At 44.3% G+C, this 16,154-nt stretch overlaps 1 protein-coding gene across 1 annotated transcript in view; it reads left to right on the forward strand.

Annotated features, from left to right (window-relative positions):
- Positions 1 to 16,154, forward strand: part of LOC144114646 (aurora kinase A-B-like) — a 39,645-nt gene that overhangs the window by 5,295 nt on the left and 18,196 nt on the right. Inside the window, exons 3-4 of the mRNA XM_077648514.1 lie at positions 3,545 to 3,624; positions 6,920 to 7,058. Of these exons, the coding sequence (XP_077504640.1) occupies positions 3,545 to 3,624; positions 6,920 to 7,058 (219 nt within the window). The remainder of the gene's footprint in view (positions 1 to 3,544; positions 3,625 to 6,919; positions 7,059 to 16,154) is intronic.

Consider the following 16,154-nt stretch of genomic DNA (forward strand, 5'->3'; position numbering starts at 1 on the left):
GTAATTAACTTGTCATCACCACCATCAATCATTCCAAGTAAACCACCTCATTGGAAGCTCCTTGTAGCTGAGTGGGTGCTATTTCAGGAAAAGGTCACACTGGAGAAACTTTTTTCAAGTGATCTCAGTGTCGATGAGCTCAACAAAATATTCACATCCTGTATCATTACTGCTATGCCTAGCCATTCAGTGTTCGGGAGTGGTACGACAAAACCACAAGGTTCGGTACAAAAAAGATTGCAGAGAAGCAAAAAGAAACGAAATATAGCCAGGGGAAATTATTCACAGGTATCAGACAGCTGAGAATGTTACAAATTTCAATAAGGTGAGAGCAACCGCACGACATATCCATCGCAATGCAGAGAAAACTTCATGGAAAAGCTACATATCATCCATAAACAGTTCCATAACATCCAAAAAGATGTAGAAACAAGTTCGTAAACTAAATGGCAGCTTCTTCCGTTTCACAGTTCTCTTTCTCACAGCCCCTTTTCACAAACAAGTATAGAGGAACAAACTGACATCTTAGGTGAATAGTTCTCTAGCGTTTCTACTTCTTCTTGCTTCACAGAATTATTTTTAAAACACAAAAACACAGCAGAGAAACAAAGACTTCCAACAAGTGGCAGCACAAACTAGCCGTACACTAGTTTAATTACAGTTGATGAAATAAACAGAGTTATATCTGCCGGCAAACAGACTGCACCCTGCTCTGATCAAATTCATGCTGGCACATCTTTCTCAGCCTCTGTAGAAGCACTTTTGAAAATTTTTAACCAAATATGGGTGTCAGGAAATATACCCAAAGAGTGGAGAAAGCCCGTTATTGTACCATTTTTGAAACCTGGAAAACCACCAACTTGCCTTAGAAGTTACAGGCCCTTACAAGACCTTATAACCCTTACAAGCGGTCTAGCTAACTATTTTGAAAGTGTTGCAAACATTAGGCAGATGTTTGTTCTTGAATCTCATGAATTTCTTCATATCCATCAGTGTGGTTTCAAAAAGCCCGGTTCATGAACTCAACATCTTGTCCGCCGTGAAAATGCTGTCCAAAAAGCTTATACTCAAACTACACTGCCTTGATGTATTTTTTGATCTGGAAAAAGCCTACGACACTACATGGAGGTTTGAAATCCTATGCGGCCTAGCAGACCTAGTATCTATGGTAGGATGCTCAACTACTTGAAAGATTTTTTGACTGGTCGTTCATCTCATGTACGCCTTGGTTCAACACTTCTCAGGAACTTTGTTCAGGAAAATGGGGTACTACAGGGGTGTAGTTAAGTACTACCCTGTTTGTCGTGAATCTGAATTCCATAGCTAAGATCACTCAAAAGTCCACTATGTATTCTTTATATGTTGATGACCTTCACATTGTATGCACATCTTCCTGCTTGTCAACATGTGGGAGACAGATGCAACTCACACTGAACAAGCTAGCGATTTGGGCTCACAGAAATGGGTTTAAGTTCTTCCCACAAAAAACAGTTGCTGTTCTTTTCTTGCTCAAAAGAGGCTTACAGATTGATCTCAACCTGCACTTAAATGAAATCATACTTCCAATAAAAGAACAAATTTTTGGGCGTAACATTTGACAAAAAACTCTCATTTCTACCACATATAAACATCATCAAAAAGAAAGCTTCTCAATCCCTGAATATACTCAAAGTACTGTCACGAAAACGCTAGGGATAAGATAGAACATGTCTTTAACAAATCTGCAAGTCTGTAGTCCGCTCTACCGTAGACAATGGATGCATTGTGCATGGGTTATGAGACCATCATACCTGAAAAAACTGGATCCTGTACAAAACCTAGGTTTATGCCTCACAACCAGCGCATACAGAACATCCCCCATGAATGGTCTGTGTTGAAACCAATGAACTCTCCCTTGCAAACAGAACTGTGCTCACATTCACATGTCCTGAAAATCCTTTCACTGGCAAAACACGTCTGTTATACCATAGTTACCTAGTGCACCTCCAGAACACTGTTCAACTGTAAAACCCAGTCAATCAGACCTCTGCTTCTTCGCTTTGAGGATAGTTGCCAAAACATGGAAACACTGGACACCTTCGATGATGTCGCCTCAAGGCACGACCCGCTGTCCCCATGGTACAGCCTTCCCACTGTATGTGACTTCATATTAACACACTTTCGAAAGAAACAAACACCACACTAACACATATTACAAGAATACCCGGCACTACAAGAAAAAAATGTGTGAGCTACACAGAATTTTATACTGACAGCTCAAAAACAGCAGATTATGTCGGAAGCGTGGCAATACGAGAGAACTGGTAAAAAATATTAAGGCTGTCAAACTGTGCATTCATTTTTACTGCCGAATATTGTGCAGTCTCTGTAGCTATAGGCAGAATAATGAATGACAGTATTGAAAACAGCTTAATCTCCATGGATTCACTTACCCTGCTCTCGGCACTACATTCCAGAAACCCAGTCGAACCCATGGTAGGAAACATAATGCACTACATAAAAAAAGTCACAACACAGGGACATAGGATAAAATTCTGCTGGTTGTCCAGCCACATTGGAATAGATGGGAATGAAAGAGCAGACTTATGTGCTACGCAAGCTCGCAGTCGTGAAATCATGAAAGTCAACGCATCCCCTAGAGACTGCATGAGATTAATACACTGTAATTTGGTGACTAAATGATAGGAAACTTGGGACAATGAAGTGAATAACAACTTCACTTCGTAAAGCCCATAGTAAAAAGTGAATGGGAAACCTGTAGGGACCAGGAACATTTCATAGAAGTAATTTTATGCTGTCTCCTTATTGGACACACACAGCTCACACACAATTTCCCGCTAACAAAAGAAGACAAACCTGTTTGTGAAAGTTGTGGAGGCAAACTAACGGTTAATGACATTCTATTCTCATGCACGAAACTCAAAAACTAAGGACAAAGAACTTTGGTCAATTTTATAATGAGCGCTTCCCTTGTCATCCAGCGTTGCTCTTAGGTGACAGTGCAATTGTTAACATTTCTTGTTTTTTTTTAGCTTTTTAAGAGAGGCTGGCTTTTTTGATAAACTGTAAATTTGACCCAGTGCCTCACTTGATTTTGATACACCTCAGCCACTTTCTGATTCCTGAGAAGAAGGCTGAGGTCTTTATTTGATTGGTTGAGAGCCTCAAGATTTTTGCCCAGCCAAGGATGGCCGGTGAGGTTGCCCAACCTCCTTTAAAGCTTTTACTATTAGCCATTTCTAAAATTTTTTCCTCTTTCATTACTAGCAAGTACAAAATAACTTTTTAGGCCCTCTGTTCCACAAGTGCTTTTTCACATTTTTTGTAAAATTCCACGGAAAAGAGTTTTGGTATACCTTGAGCTTGGCGCATGGTGGCCTTAGATGCTTACGCGCCACTATACCCAACACAAAGCAATGCTAAGCTGGTGTTGCTGATAGCTGGCAACAACGTCAGACACTTGGTTTTAACGTGCTGTGGCAGTACCATTTAGCCCACAGATAATCCCCATGAAAGAAAAGTTATGTGGAAAACGTCTCTGCAGGTGATGTTCAAGTCACAGCTGCAGAAGAACAATGTGGAGCACCAGCTGCGGAGGGAGATCGAGATTCAGTCTCACCTCAGGTGAGGCTGGTCTGCTTCCTGTGTGCGGACAGTGAATAACAGTGCAGAGACAAGGGACAGAGGAAGCAGACAAGATCGACGCTGTCTTCTTCCGCAGTTTCTTTTCTCTGGGCTGTTATTCACAGTCAGTGTGTAGTACCAACTAGCTCAACTCGCCGTCTTACTGAAGTTTACTTCCTATGTGCATAGCTGGGGGATTGAGCTGGCTGGGGATAGATTGCAGCGTATTGTGCTGCATTGCATGGCACTTGATGCATGAAGGTTGTTGCACCACTTGTTTTCTTGCTTTTTTAATTTCCATTTTGTCCTCATCCTTATTTTGTGCTTCTTGAGCAGTTTACTGATCAAAGGTGAGTTCTTGAATGTTTTTCTTGTTGCATTCAGATATTTGTTTACTTTCCTTGTGCAGTAAAACACGTTGTTGGGCTAGGGTGTGCGTTGCAGGCTCCCATGTTCTCTTGTGCCTGAGTGCGAAGAAAAGCACCAGTGCCAAGCCATGACAAGGGAGGCCACAAGTGGTCTCTTATATGCACCATGTGGCCCACAGCCTAAAAAAGGTTGCTGGCATGTATGACAAGCTTGTAGTTTTCTCAGCCCCGAGAAAGCTGAGTGGCTTGTGCGCACATATTGGGCGAAGGAAGAAACCCCAGTGTGAAAAGAGGCATGGCAAACCCTTTGTCGACTGTGCAGTTCGTGTTGTATGAAATACCACTGACTTGCAGCGGTGTCTATATAAGCCAAACGGGTCGCTGTATTAACGATAGAGCGTGGGAGCACTCTAAGTCGCTAGAAAAGGGAACTGGGTCCAATTTGCCCCTACACTGCAAAGAGCGCAAATGTGAGCCGGTGCTTGATGGTATCAAGATTCTGGGCAGGAGTCCTGATAAGACAGTGTGTGAGATTCTAAAGGCCTTTCTGATTGCAAAGAAAAAATGTGCATGCTGTAGTGATTGTTCCATTGTCTTTCGAAGTAAGGAAATCTCCTTCATAGAATCTTTTTCATTTGATGATGAATGTGTGTGTTTTAAGAATGAAAAATTCTGTTCTGCATGTTGTTTTTATTGTTTGATACTTATATGCTGAAAGTGTTCCAATTTTTGCTCTTTTTTGGTTTTATTGCATATGACTGTTTTTTGCCATGATTATCTGATGCTGCTTTGCAAAGATGATTTTTTTTTTTTTTTTTTGACTAGAAGTAGACACAGTAACTGTGACATCATTTGTAAGATAGAAGGTGTTGCGGTCACTGTAAATTTTGTTTCCACGACGAAAGGTTGATGTGAGAGGGTCATGTGACTAAGTGGCCTATGTATATTTGAGCCCTGAACTCTCGAATAAACAGCTCATAGTTCAGCCTTTTTCCTTTCTTCCCCTTCTTCTTAGTTTACCTGTGTGCGTCTTTTTTTGCTACCTTAATTTCTTAATAAATAAATTTTCTTGTACAATTAAACTTTGTTGCTTTGGAAGAGTCACAATATAATTTATCAGAAAGGATAATGTGTTGCACGTGATAGCAGTGTCTACAACACATTCAGGCTCAGTTCGGCAGTAGGAATCTTGCAGTTTCCGTGCGGCCTCTGCAATGTCCTGAGCCAGCAGGCGCTGCTAGGCTGTTTAATTGCCATAGAAGTTGCCGGAAAAAGAATCTAGGTAAAAAACTAGTCTGTTAATTGTATTATGAATGAACTCTAGTTTCAAATCTCCTCCAAAGCTGCCGGTTTTTTTTTTTTCAAACAAAACTTTTCATTGGGCATCATGAGTCCTTTTGCAAATTCTTTGCTTAGTTATACGGTCACCACATGTGCATCTTGGCACCTACCAAACCTTGTACTGTGTGATCTTGCCCTGGATGGCTTCACTTGTAATTAGGTAGTGTGCGTCATCAATATCTGTCTCTGGTGAATGTTCCATTTTGCATTTCAGTTATAGATTATGGTGCACTCTTTCGGGAAGCCATGAGAAAGTCCCTCCTTAGTATCACCAGTGGTGGGTAAGGCTGTGCTGTTTGTGGCAGACTGCACCATTGCATTGCTGTGTGCTGCTTCATTGCTGCACTTAAGCACAGCTCCAACAACAAGAAGGGCCACACCCAGGTTCTCTAGCTGCAGCTCTGTGCTAGCTGATCTTGCATGTAATGACCAGTGGGAAATGGTGCAGTTCCTTACTGACCACTAGCTTAATTCGATTCAGAGCTGGTTCACGGCACCAATCCTGAAAAAGTGTCGCTGGTGGCAGCGCAGTGCGTCAGCAGCGCCGCACCTTATTTGTGACAATTTTGAATTGAGCACGTGCAGGCAGGTCTTGTCGTCTGCTCGCTGTAGAGGTGTTCAGTGGTTCAGTTCTCTCTTGTATTTTTTGTGTGCGGTCGATTTCGTGCATAACTAGACTTGCATAATCCATGGAGTTCGAAATGGTCGACGACGAGGATATCACATAGTTCCTTGTTATGGAGTAGTTCTACTCTTCTGACAGTGCAATACAAGGAAACCGACTCCTTGCTGTCCTTTGCCACAACTCACTTGGTTGGACCGATCACAGCCGAATTCTGAAGTGCTGTCATGAATTTCGAATGTTTGGGGCTCTTTATACTCTCTAGAGAGTCGTTCGAAGAACTTTCGGCGCGTTTCAATGCCCTGTTCCCACAAATTACCGTCGAGAGCCCACCTCGCTCATTTAGCTCTTTATAAGCAGTTTAAAAGCTACCTCGCTGCTTAGCGTCAGCCCCGGCATCTCCGTAGCTGCAGCAGGATGTCTAGGCAGCGGCGAACCAGCAGGCAGAGGTAACGGCGCCGGCAAAGCACGCCCGGATTCGCCCTGCCCATATTTTTCCAACAGCCCACACATCATTGTTGCGCCGTCTGAAAAAAAAAAAGAAAGTTTTATGTGAACTCGCACGCACACCAACAACTTAGCTAGCTGTTACAAGTAGCAGGTACAACAAAAAACAGAAAGTTACCTGCTGTCGCGTATATTTCAGCATCATTTTCTTGCAAAATGACATAGGACCCGTCGACGGCAGCGAAGACCTCCCTCAATTCACCTTCAGTACTTACGAGCATGTTAGCGTCGTTTGCTGAAAGCTGTCTGCACGTGCACAACTTTTTTGCACCTCCTTGATGGCTGGTGCCATGGTACCTTGCAACAAAGCGGCACCACGGCTGCACCCCAATCAATCGCGGACGGCGGTGCAGAGGGCGCTGTGAATCGAGGGCTTTGGTGCAGCACAGCATGAACTGTGCAGGAGGTGCAGTGAACCACGGCTGAATCAAATACAGCTACTGTGTCCCTGGTGCAGGCACCCAAACATCCTGTGCTTGTACAACTGGTTCCATGACGAGACGCGCATCTACCTCATACTGGAGTATGCACCCCAGGGGGAGCTGTACCGCCACCTCACCAAAGCGAAGCGATTCACCAACCAGAAGGCTGCGACGGTGAGCACCCTGTGTGGCCCTTTCCACTGTGATGTCTTCTATGTGATCCCAATGAGACTACGCAGCTTTAATGCCATCCAATTTTCCTTCTTAGAAAAAATCTCTTTTGTGGCTCTTCCTGGGCATGATGCTTGTCCGGTAGCAAAAGGTGCACTTATTGCAGAGAAAATTGCATTTAAAAGCTTCCGCCACTCAATTAAATCTGTTGACACCTACACCGGAAAGAATTCCATGACCACTGTTTCGAAGTGAAAGGCTGTGTAGCCTAACCTCTGGAATCAACGTCCAGACAATTGTTGGTGCACCACAGTTTACTTGCGAAGTTGCCTGGAGATGGTAACGTCTATATTTTATTTTTAGACACCTTTGAAGCAGTGAGGAAACATCTATGCATGTACTTAAATAGGAAATGTTCCAGTTCCCCGGAAATCTACATTCTGGTTGTACCGCAAAAATGCATCCAGTTTATTGAATGTTGCGAATGTGCTTTAGTCTTCTGCTCTGAACTGAAACATGACAATATCTCCATGCAGATGAGAGCTGTCATCTGATGGTACAAGATTCAGCTCACATGTGCTACCCATCCTTCACTTTTTAAACAATGCATGTGGCTAACTGAGGCCAGTGAACTGAAGTCCTCCATAACTTGCTCTGTGTCACTTTGCTGTTCCCAAGAGGCCTGTCAAGTATGTCATGCAGCTAAAACCACATTGCATAGTAGGTAAACCGTGGTTGACCGCACTTTTCGACAAAAGTCCAAGAAATACATGGTTGAAATGGTGCCACCACCTCCAAGCGTGACCCATGAATGCTCCCCTGACTGTGACACCTTTGGTGCTTTGGTTTCGGTTATTTGTTGCTCCATGCAGTCCACTGGTGCTGGCAGCTTGTGACATTCAGTGCCTCACAAATAATCCCTGTACTTGTAGCCAACAAATCCATGTTTTGGCTGAGTTTTTCCTGCAGAAGTTTGGAAATTGCCTGCACTTTTTTTCCTGTTTTGTTTTATAGTATTTCCCTATTACACTACAGGTTGCGAGTACTTTTGTCGGTTTTTATACACTCTATTTCAAGCAGGAGCAACCCATCAAATATGTTGGCCAGCATCACCATCCAAGGCTACATGTTAAAATAAATTTTTTAAAACCGGTTTTAAGCCTAATTAAGTAAGCCTATTCTTAATGGAAGCAAAGGAAACAAGCACACAAATGATTGCTGAACTTGATCTCATACGGGACTTTTGCAAGGCAGGCTAGTGTTAGCTCCACACGGCTATTGTAGTTACTCTGAAATTGGTCAGTTCATCATGTAGGTTGACATTCTAGCTTCCTGAACTGGAAAAAAAAAAAAAAATTTTGGGTTGGATTGTTGTATAGGTCACCCAACAAAAGCTCCAAGCTGCAAGATGTCACTGATGCACTGGCGCTGTAAGAAATGAGTCACTGGAGACAGGACAGTACTTGCATATAGTGCAGTGACAATAGTAAAGACACGTGAGAAGATAAATAAAATCAAACTGCCATCTTTTTATTCTGTTAATTTCCGGCAGGCAATATAAATGCCTGCAATGTTACTGGTGTTTCACCTTAAAGGCACTCTGAAACACCTGAAAAGAGCCCGTCAAAACTCGTTCAATCATTACGTTGCACTCGCTGCGGCAGCTCAGTGGTTAGCACACTCGCCTACTGAACCGGAGTTCCCGGTTTCGAACCCTGCCGTCTTGATGAAGGTGAAGGGCAGAAGGCGCCATCACATTAAATGGTTGAAATTATTCCTCCACTAACCTCTTCTTTGTTTCTTCTCACTTCCTCATATATCCCTCCTCTTAAAGGGCCGTTCAGGTGTCCATTGAGATGTGAGACAGGTGCAGATACTTTCCTCAAAAGCCAGTTTTCACTACGTTATGTTGTCGTGAACACCTGGGCCAAATTATACACTTCTACACATAGCAGAGAGCCCACAATGCTGGTGAGCTCTTTCTGGCGACTTTTTCATACTCGCGCCCTCCCTGGCATGCTGTGTGTGCTGGCCAAGAGATGACTGTTAGATTCTTTCTCGGGCAGCTACCTTGGCCACTGCCAGTCAGCCTTGTTGTTCTGGCGGGTCAGGAAGCTCTGCCCATGGGGGAACTCCTGGGTCCATCCGCAGTTGTGGGGACCTTTGAACAATCAAAAAATGATGAAAGGAGAGGGAAAGGCACACAAAGGGCTGAAATTCAAATTTTGGCATAGTTTTTCTTTTGAAGACGATGTACAGTCAGAGATTTGTGCCATCTACCAAGCATGATAGCATAGCAGTGAACCGAAGTTTCTCGTTTCCTGTCGTGCGAAGCTTAACCTCGTGAGCTCTCCTCACGCTCACTGTTGTGTTGCTCGTCATGTCGAAGTAGACGAAAGTCTGGTCCGCATTGCCGATTTGGCCGAGCAGGTATCGCCGCGAGTCGCTGAGCTTGAGGTAGTGCCTATGGAAGGCGAGAACTTTCTCCTCGTAAGCAGCAGGCAGCTTCTGGCATACACTAGTACGCTGACGAAGAGAGAAGCCAGCCCTCTTCATAAATTTCGAAGCCCAAGCCCTGCTGGCTTTGAAGTCTGTTCGGAGTATTCCAGCTTCCGCAGCAAAGACCTGGGCTTGTCGCGTGATCATTTTGCATGTCACTGGAAGGGACCGATCATGTATTTCGGTGACATACGCTGCAAGCTTGACCTCCAGCTCCAGAAAGCGTCCCGACTTCGGCCTGCGGAAACCTCTTGACTTGGAGTCGCAATCGAAAATTTTGTCTCGCTGCTTCCGCCACTCCCGCACCAACCGTTCAGAAACGTCGAACTTGCGGCCCACCGCGCAGTTGTTGGTTTCTTCGGCGTAAATGATGGCCTCCCTCTTGAACGCTGCAGTGAATGAGCACCGAATGCTTTTCGAACCTGGAGAGCTCATGGCGAAACACACGGCCAGCAGTCGAGTCAAAAGCACCAACTCCAAGCACCACCAAACAAAGAGTGATCGGTGTCGGGGCGTCGGCTCTTTCCAGCAAACATCGGCATTCCCCAGAAGCGCCGCTGTTACGTATTGCGCAACCAACTGAAATAGCGGCTCTTCCATCAGCTAGCGATACTCCCGGGCGCTGACGCAGACTCCGCGATTGGAACAGCGGGACAGCGGCCCTTCCCGCTAGTGAAATGAAATGAAATTGGTTTTGGGGGAAAAGAAGTGGCGCAGTATTTGTCTCAAATATCAGCGGAAACCCAGTTGTAAAGGAAGAGATAAAGGAGGGAGTGAAAGAAGAAAGGAAGAACGAGGTGCCGTAGTGAAGGGCTCCCGAATAATTTCGACCACCTGGGGATCTTTAACCTGCTGTACTGACATCGCACAGCACACGGGCGCCTTTGCGTTTCGCTTCCATCGAAACGCTGCCGCCGCGGTCGGGTTCTAACCCGGGTATCCTGTTCAGTAGCACTGAACCATCCCAGTGGGTAACGGTGTGCGCAGTAAAAACAAAAAAATGAAATATCCTGGCCAAAAAGCCCGCGGAATTCCTGAATGCTACGCTTGGAGCCGTAGAGCAAACAAAAACTTCTAACATCGCAGTAGCGTCCCTGATAGCTTGTTTTTCTTGCTTTTATTGGCAGTTCAAGGAGTCAACCCCCACACTTCAGAATTGTAAATTTCAAAAAAAGGGTTGACTTACAATCGTGTAAATACGGTACGCGCGCTCTGGGTTTGAGCCCCACTACTCTGGATCAGTAGCCCAGTGCCCTAACCACGGAGCCACCACGGCAAGTTAGCTAGCACTAATGTCTTCATTTCAGGCAAAATCAGCGTACTTCACTTAGCAGATGAATCCTTTTTTATGTCAGCTAGTGAATGTCATTATTTTTTCTGGATTTCTTGCATCATGTTCATTTTTGAAACGCAGAATTTCCCCGTAGGGGGGCGTCTGCAGCTTGCAGGCGTTGGTGAGTGGCGACACCAGGGGTTCCCGCGCATCTGCAGGGACATCCCTCCAGGGGGATGATGTTGAACAGTGCATCACCGCGGACCCGAGCACCCGCGCCTAGCCGTGCGTGGCATTGCCATGTGTGGGGAAAGGGGGATCCTGGTGGTTGAGCTGATGCCGAGCGTTTGGACCTTAAAGGCCCCTTGGCGTAGGCAACACACCACTTTGGCCCCAGCTTCCTGTAGACGGCACCTCTGACCTGACCCAACCGGGTGAAATCGGTAGTCGCCTTTTCTTGTCCTCCTCTCCATCTTTTACTTTCCTGACTACTTTTACTTTTCTGACTACTGTGGTGTCTCCTGCTCGTTTCCCAGTTTTTTGTTTCTTTTTCGTTTCTTCTTGGGTGGCTAGGGTTAGCGTTGTATGGCGAACTACCCTGGGTTTCGTGATATTTGGTTATAGTTGAGGTGTACAGCTGGACGTGGGCAGGACTTGCGTGCAAGTTCCTGTCCCTTCCCCTTGTTGGGCTCCGTGGTGGGTGGCTGGCACCATGACTGAAAAACTAAATTTTTTTTATGGCTTCCTTCCATTCCAAACCTGATTGCTCTCTAAAAAGAGGGTGGAACGATGAAGATTTTTTTCAAAAAACAAAAGTGTCATTCCCAAAATTTCATGTTATTCATAGCAAAGCTGAAGAGCAACAAGCAAGACTGAGTTCCCCCTTCCTGGTGGCAAAGTGCCTGACAGATACCTTGGGCTTTGGGTACAAGGTATCAAAAATGGCTAGTGACGACTTACTGCTCGAACTACGTGACACCGTCCAGCACTTGAAACTTGCGAGCATTGTATCGATAGCGGAGTTCCTGTCTCCATCACGTCACACCGATCTTTGAACACAGTCCGAGGCGTCATATCAAAAATTGATTTTGTTCACCTCTCATGAAAAAGAAATGCTTGAAGGCCTTGCCGACCAAGATGTCATAAATGTTCGGCGGATAAAGATCCGGAAGGATAACAAGGAAATAGATACAAAACACCTGATCCTCACTTTCAACACTAGCACTCTACCTGAAAGCATTGAAGTCGGGTACCTGAAAATAAATGTAAGGCCATATATACCCAACCCACACAGATGCTTCAATTGCCAGAGGTTCGGCCAAGGCTCAGAGAGTTGTCGGGGCCGCAAAACTTGCGCGAAATGCTCTTCGAAGGACCACCAGTCAGATGAATGTGTTGCTGCCCCGCGGTGCACAAATTGTGAAGAAGCCCATGCTGCATACTCCGGGGCTTGTCTGTCATGGAAGAAAAAAAAAAAAATAATTACTCTGAAAACCACTGAACACATCTCTCAAGGAAGCAAGAAGGCGATACGCCGAAACAAACAGATTCTCCTTCACTGCAAAAACAAACTTTGCCGATGTGGTGCGTGGGCGCGGCACATCACACCAGGCTTTGGCACCTGTCCAGGCTGCATGCAATGGGCCTATGGCAGGGCCATCTGCGCTCCATGGTGGAGTAGCTGACACTACTCCGCCAGCCACAATGCAGGCTGCGCAGACCCCCGGGTCAGTGGGCCTCAAGACTTCTTCCCACAGGTCGAGGTCTAACTCAAAAGTCAGCATGCGTCCTGCACGGTCATCCAGCGCCTATGCAGAGGTGATGGACACGACCCAGGGCAGCCCCGTGCCGTCCACGTTGGACGGACGGCGGAGCTGCTTGGATCCATCAAATAATGTGAGACTACGAGTCACGGGGCCAAATCAAAGTTAATCTAATTTTATGTGCACACACGCACACAACATTAAGATGGTTTTCATAATACACTGGAACTGCAGAGGTCTCATAAAAACTATAACAACATAAAAGACATTTGAAACACAATTTCTCCTATTCCTTAATGTGTGCAAGAAACGAATCTAGGCCCTCAGCACACAAAGGTGCTAAAGAAGTATACTGTCTTCCGCCGTGACTGAGAGGGGGCTTGCGTACTCTCGGGGTCGTAGGCATCATTGTACAACCTGGAGTAGCAGCTGGCGAGATCAAACTGAAAACTAGATTCGAAGCCGTAGCAGCCACTGTGGCTGGTTACAAAACCATTACACTTTGTAGCATATATATCCAACCACATCCCGAAGTAACACAACATGAATTAGAGAACCTTTTTTAACAGTTACCGGAGCCATACTTGATAGTTGGCAATTTTAATACACACTCTTGTTTTGGGGGCAGTGAGAAAATCATAGCAGAGGTCAGGTTATTGAGGATTTTATACTATCCAACAATATTTGTTTATTGAACACCGGTAAACCTACTTTTTGCTCCCCTAGTTCGGGAAAAATAAGTGTTTTAGATTTGTCTTTTAGCTCTCCACCAGTTTTTAGCGATTTTAAATGGGATGTTTTAGACAACCCATATGGAAGCGATCATCTCCCTGTTGAAATCTGCCTGTCATCCCCACCATCAGTCACCCCGACAAAACCACGGCACTGGAAGCTCAATTTAGCAGACTGGCAGCATATTAGAACAGCAGCCGCGTTAGAAAATATTGCGTTAGAAAGTCTTAATGTCAAAGAAATAAATGAAAAGTTCATAAATTGTATTGTTGCTGCCGCACACTTGGCTATCCCCCAATCTTCAGGAATAGTACAACGCAACCATAAAGTGTGGTGGACACGAGATTGAAAACGAGCAAAAAAACAACAAACTAAAGCTTGGGGTATATTTTGCCGAAACCCCACACAGGAGAACCTTATAAACCTTAAAAAAGCAAGAGCAAAAGTGCAGTACGTACGTCGAAATGCCGAAAACTCATCTTGGCAGCGTTTCATTTCCTCGATAAACAGCTAAGTCTCATCAAAAAAAATGTAAGAGGCAGTACACAAACTGGATGGTTGCTAATCTCCGTTCACAGTTCCTCTTCTGACAGCCCCTTGTGTACAGACAAATATCAAAAAAACAAGCTGACATATTATGTGAACATTTTTCCACGGTATCTAATTCCTTTCACTATACAGAATCATTTTTAAAATATAAAAACAAAGCTGAAAGATAAATACTGCCGATAAAGGGCAGTGCTCACAAAGCATATAATAGCCCATTTACACTACCAGAAATTAACAGCGTACTTTCTTCCGATAAACAGACTGCACCAGGACCACATGGGTCCATTACGAAATGCTCGCTCACCTGTCCGAACCCGCTGTAGACTCGCTTCTAAAATTTTTTATCAAAATATGGTTATCAGGGGAGATACCGGAGGCTTGGAAAAAAGCCATTATTGTACCGTTGTTAAACCCGGGAAAGGTACCTACCTCCCCTGGCAATTATAGGCCGATAGCCCTAACAAGCGTACTTGCCATATCCTTTGAAAGCGTTCTTAACATTAGAATAATGCTTCTATTACAATCACGTGATCTTCTTGACATCTATCAGTGTGTGTTTAAAAAGGCATGCTCTACAACCGACCATCTAGTCCGCCTAGAGAACACAGTCCGAGAAGCATTTATACACAAGCAACACTGTCTTGCGGTCTTTTTCGATTTAGAGAAAACCTATGACACCACATGGAGGTTTGGCATACTGCGGGACCTTGGAGACCTCGGCATCCGTGGTAGAATGCTGAAATGCTTGAGTGACCTTTTGACCAACCGTTCATTTCAAGTACGCCTGGGTGCCACTCTTTTCTAAGAATTTCATTCAAGAAAACGGCGTGCCTCAGGGGTGCATTTTAAGCACAACGCTTTTTATAGTAAAAATGAATACCCTAGCAAAAATAATCCCAAAATCTATCATGTATTCAGACTATGTCGACGACCTCCAGATTGCTTGCACATCCTCTAGTGTTACATCCTGTGAGAAGCAAATACAGCTGACAGTAAATAAACTAACAACATGGGCAGATGAAAATGGTTTCATGTTTTCTACGCAAAAGTTCATAGGTCTTCTGTTCTCGCTTAGAAGAGGACTGCACACTGATCCATCCCTTTATCTAAATGAAGTCACACTACCGGTTACAGATGAGCACAAATTTCTAGGAATAACTTATGACAAAGAGCTCACATTCCTACCACACATAGACACCCTCAAAAAGAAAGCTTCTAAATCTCTGAATATACTAATAGTACTTTCACGAAAACACTGGGGCTCCGATAGGACTTGTCTTTTACAGATTCATTGCTCTATAGTACACTCTACATTAGATAATGGATGCATAGTATATGGGTCACCAAGGCAATCGTACCTTAAACGACTGGATCCAGTGCATAATTCGGGTTTGCATCTTTCCACCGGTGCATACAGGACGTCACCCATAAACAGTCTTTATGTGGAAACCAACGGACCATCACTTACAGACAGAACCAAGCTCACATGCTCGTACGTTTTAAAAATCCGTTCACTGCCTAAACATATAAGTCACCAAATAGTCACAAAGTGCCCATCTAGAACACTATTTAACAACAAACCATTAGCTATACGGCCACTTCTGCGTTTTGAAGAGATGTGCCAAAACCTCGGCGTAATGGATCCATTACCTGGCATTGCTCAAAGACGAGGTCCACTGCCTTCATGGTACAATTTTCCTGCAATCTTTGACCTCACTCTTACACATTTCCGTAAAAAGCAAACTCCACAGCAACATATAATACAATAATAGAAGAAGAAGAAGAAAAATTTTATACTGATGGATCAAAAACATATGCGTAGGAAGCACAGTGGTGCGAGGGAGTTCGGAGGAAATAGACTACCACAGTGTTCCTCCATCTTCACCGCGGAGTGCTACGCAGTATGTGTGGCTATAGAAAAAATACTAAGTGAGAACCTCAAAAATGCTATTAATTACACAGACACCTTAAGTGTACTTACATCTCTCCGTTCTAAAGATGCCAGCACCCCTCTGCTTGGTTTCATCATACACAACATAGTGTCTGCCACAGCTAAAGGACAAAATATAAAACTGTGCTGGGTCCCGAGTCATTTGGGAATAAAAGGCAATGAGAGAGCAGATGTGTGTGCTGCTAAAGTTCGTGGCAAGGAAATAAAAAAAGTAAATATACCATTTAATGATTGCATGAAATTAGTAGCAAGGAAACTAAGGAAAAAATGGCAGTCGGCTTGGAACAATGAAGTAAATAATAAACTGCACTTGGTAAAACCAGTTTTAGGTG

This window comes from Amblyomma americanum, chromosome 1 (genome assembly GCF_052857255.1).
Source record: "Amblyomma americanum isolate KBUSLIRL-KWMA chromosome 1, ASM5285725v1, whole genome shotgun sequence".
NCBI lineage: Eukaryota > Metazoa > Arthropoda > Arachnida > Ixodida > Ixodidae > Amblyomma > Amblyomma americanum.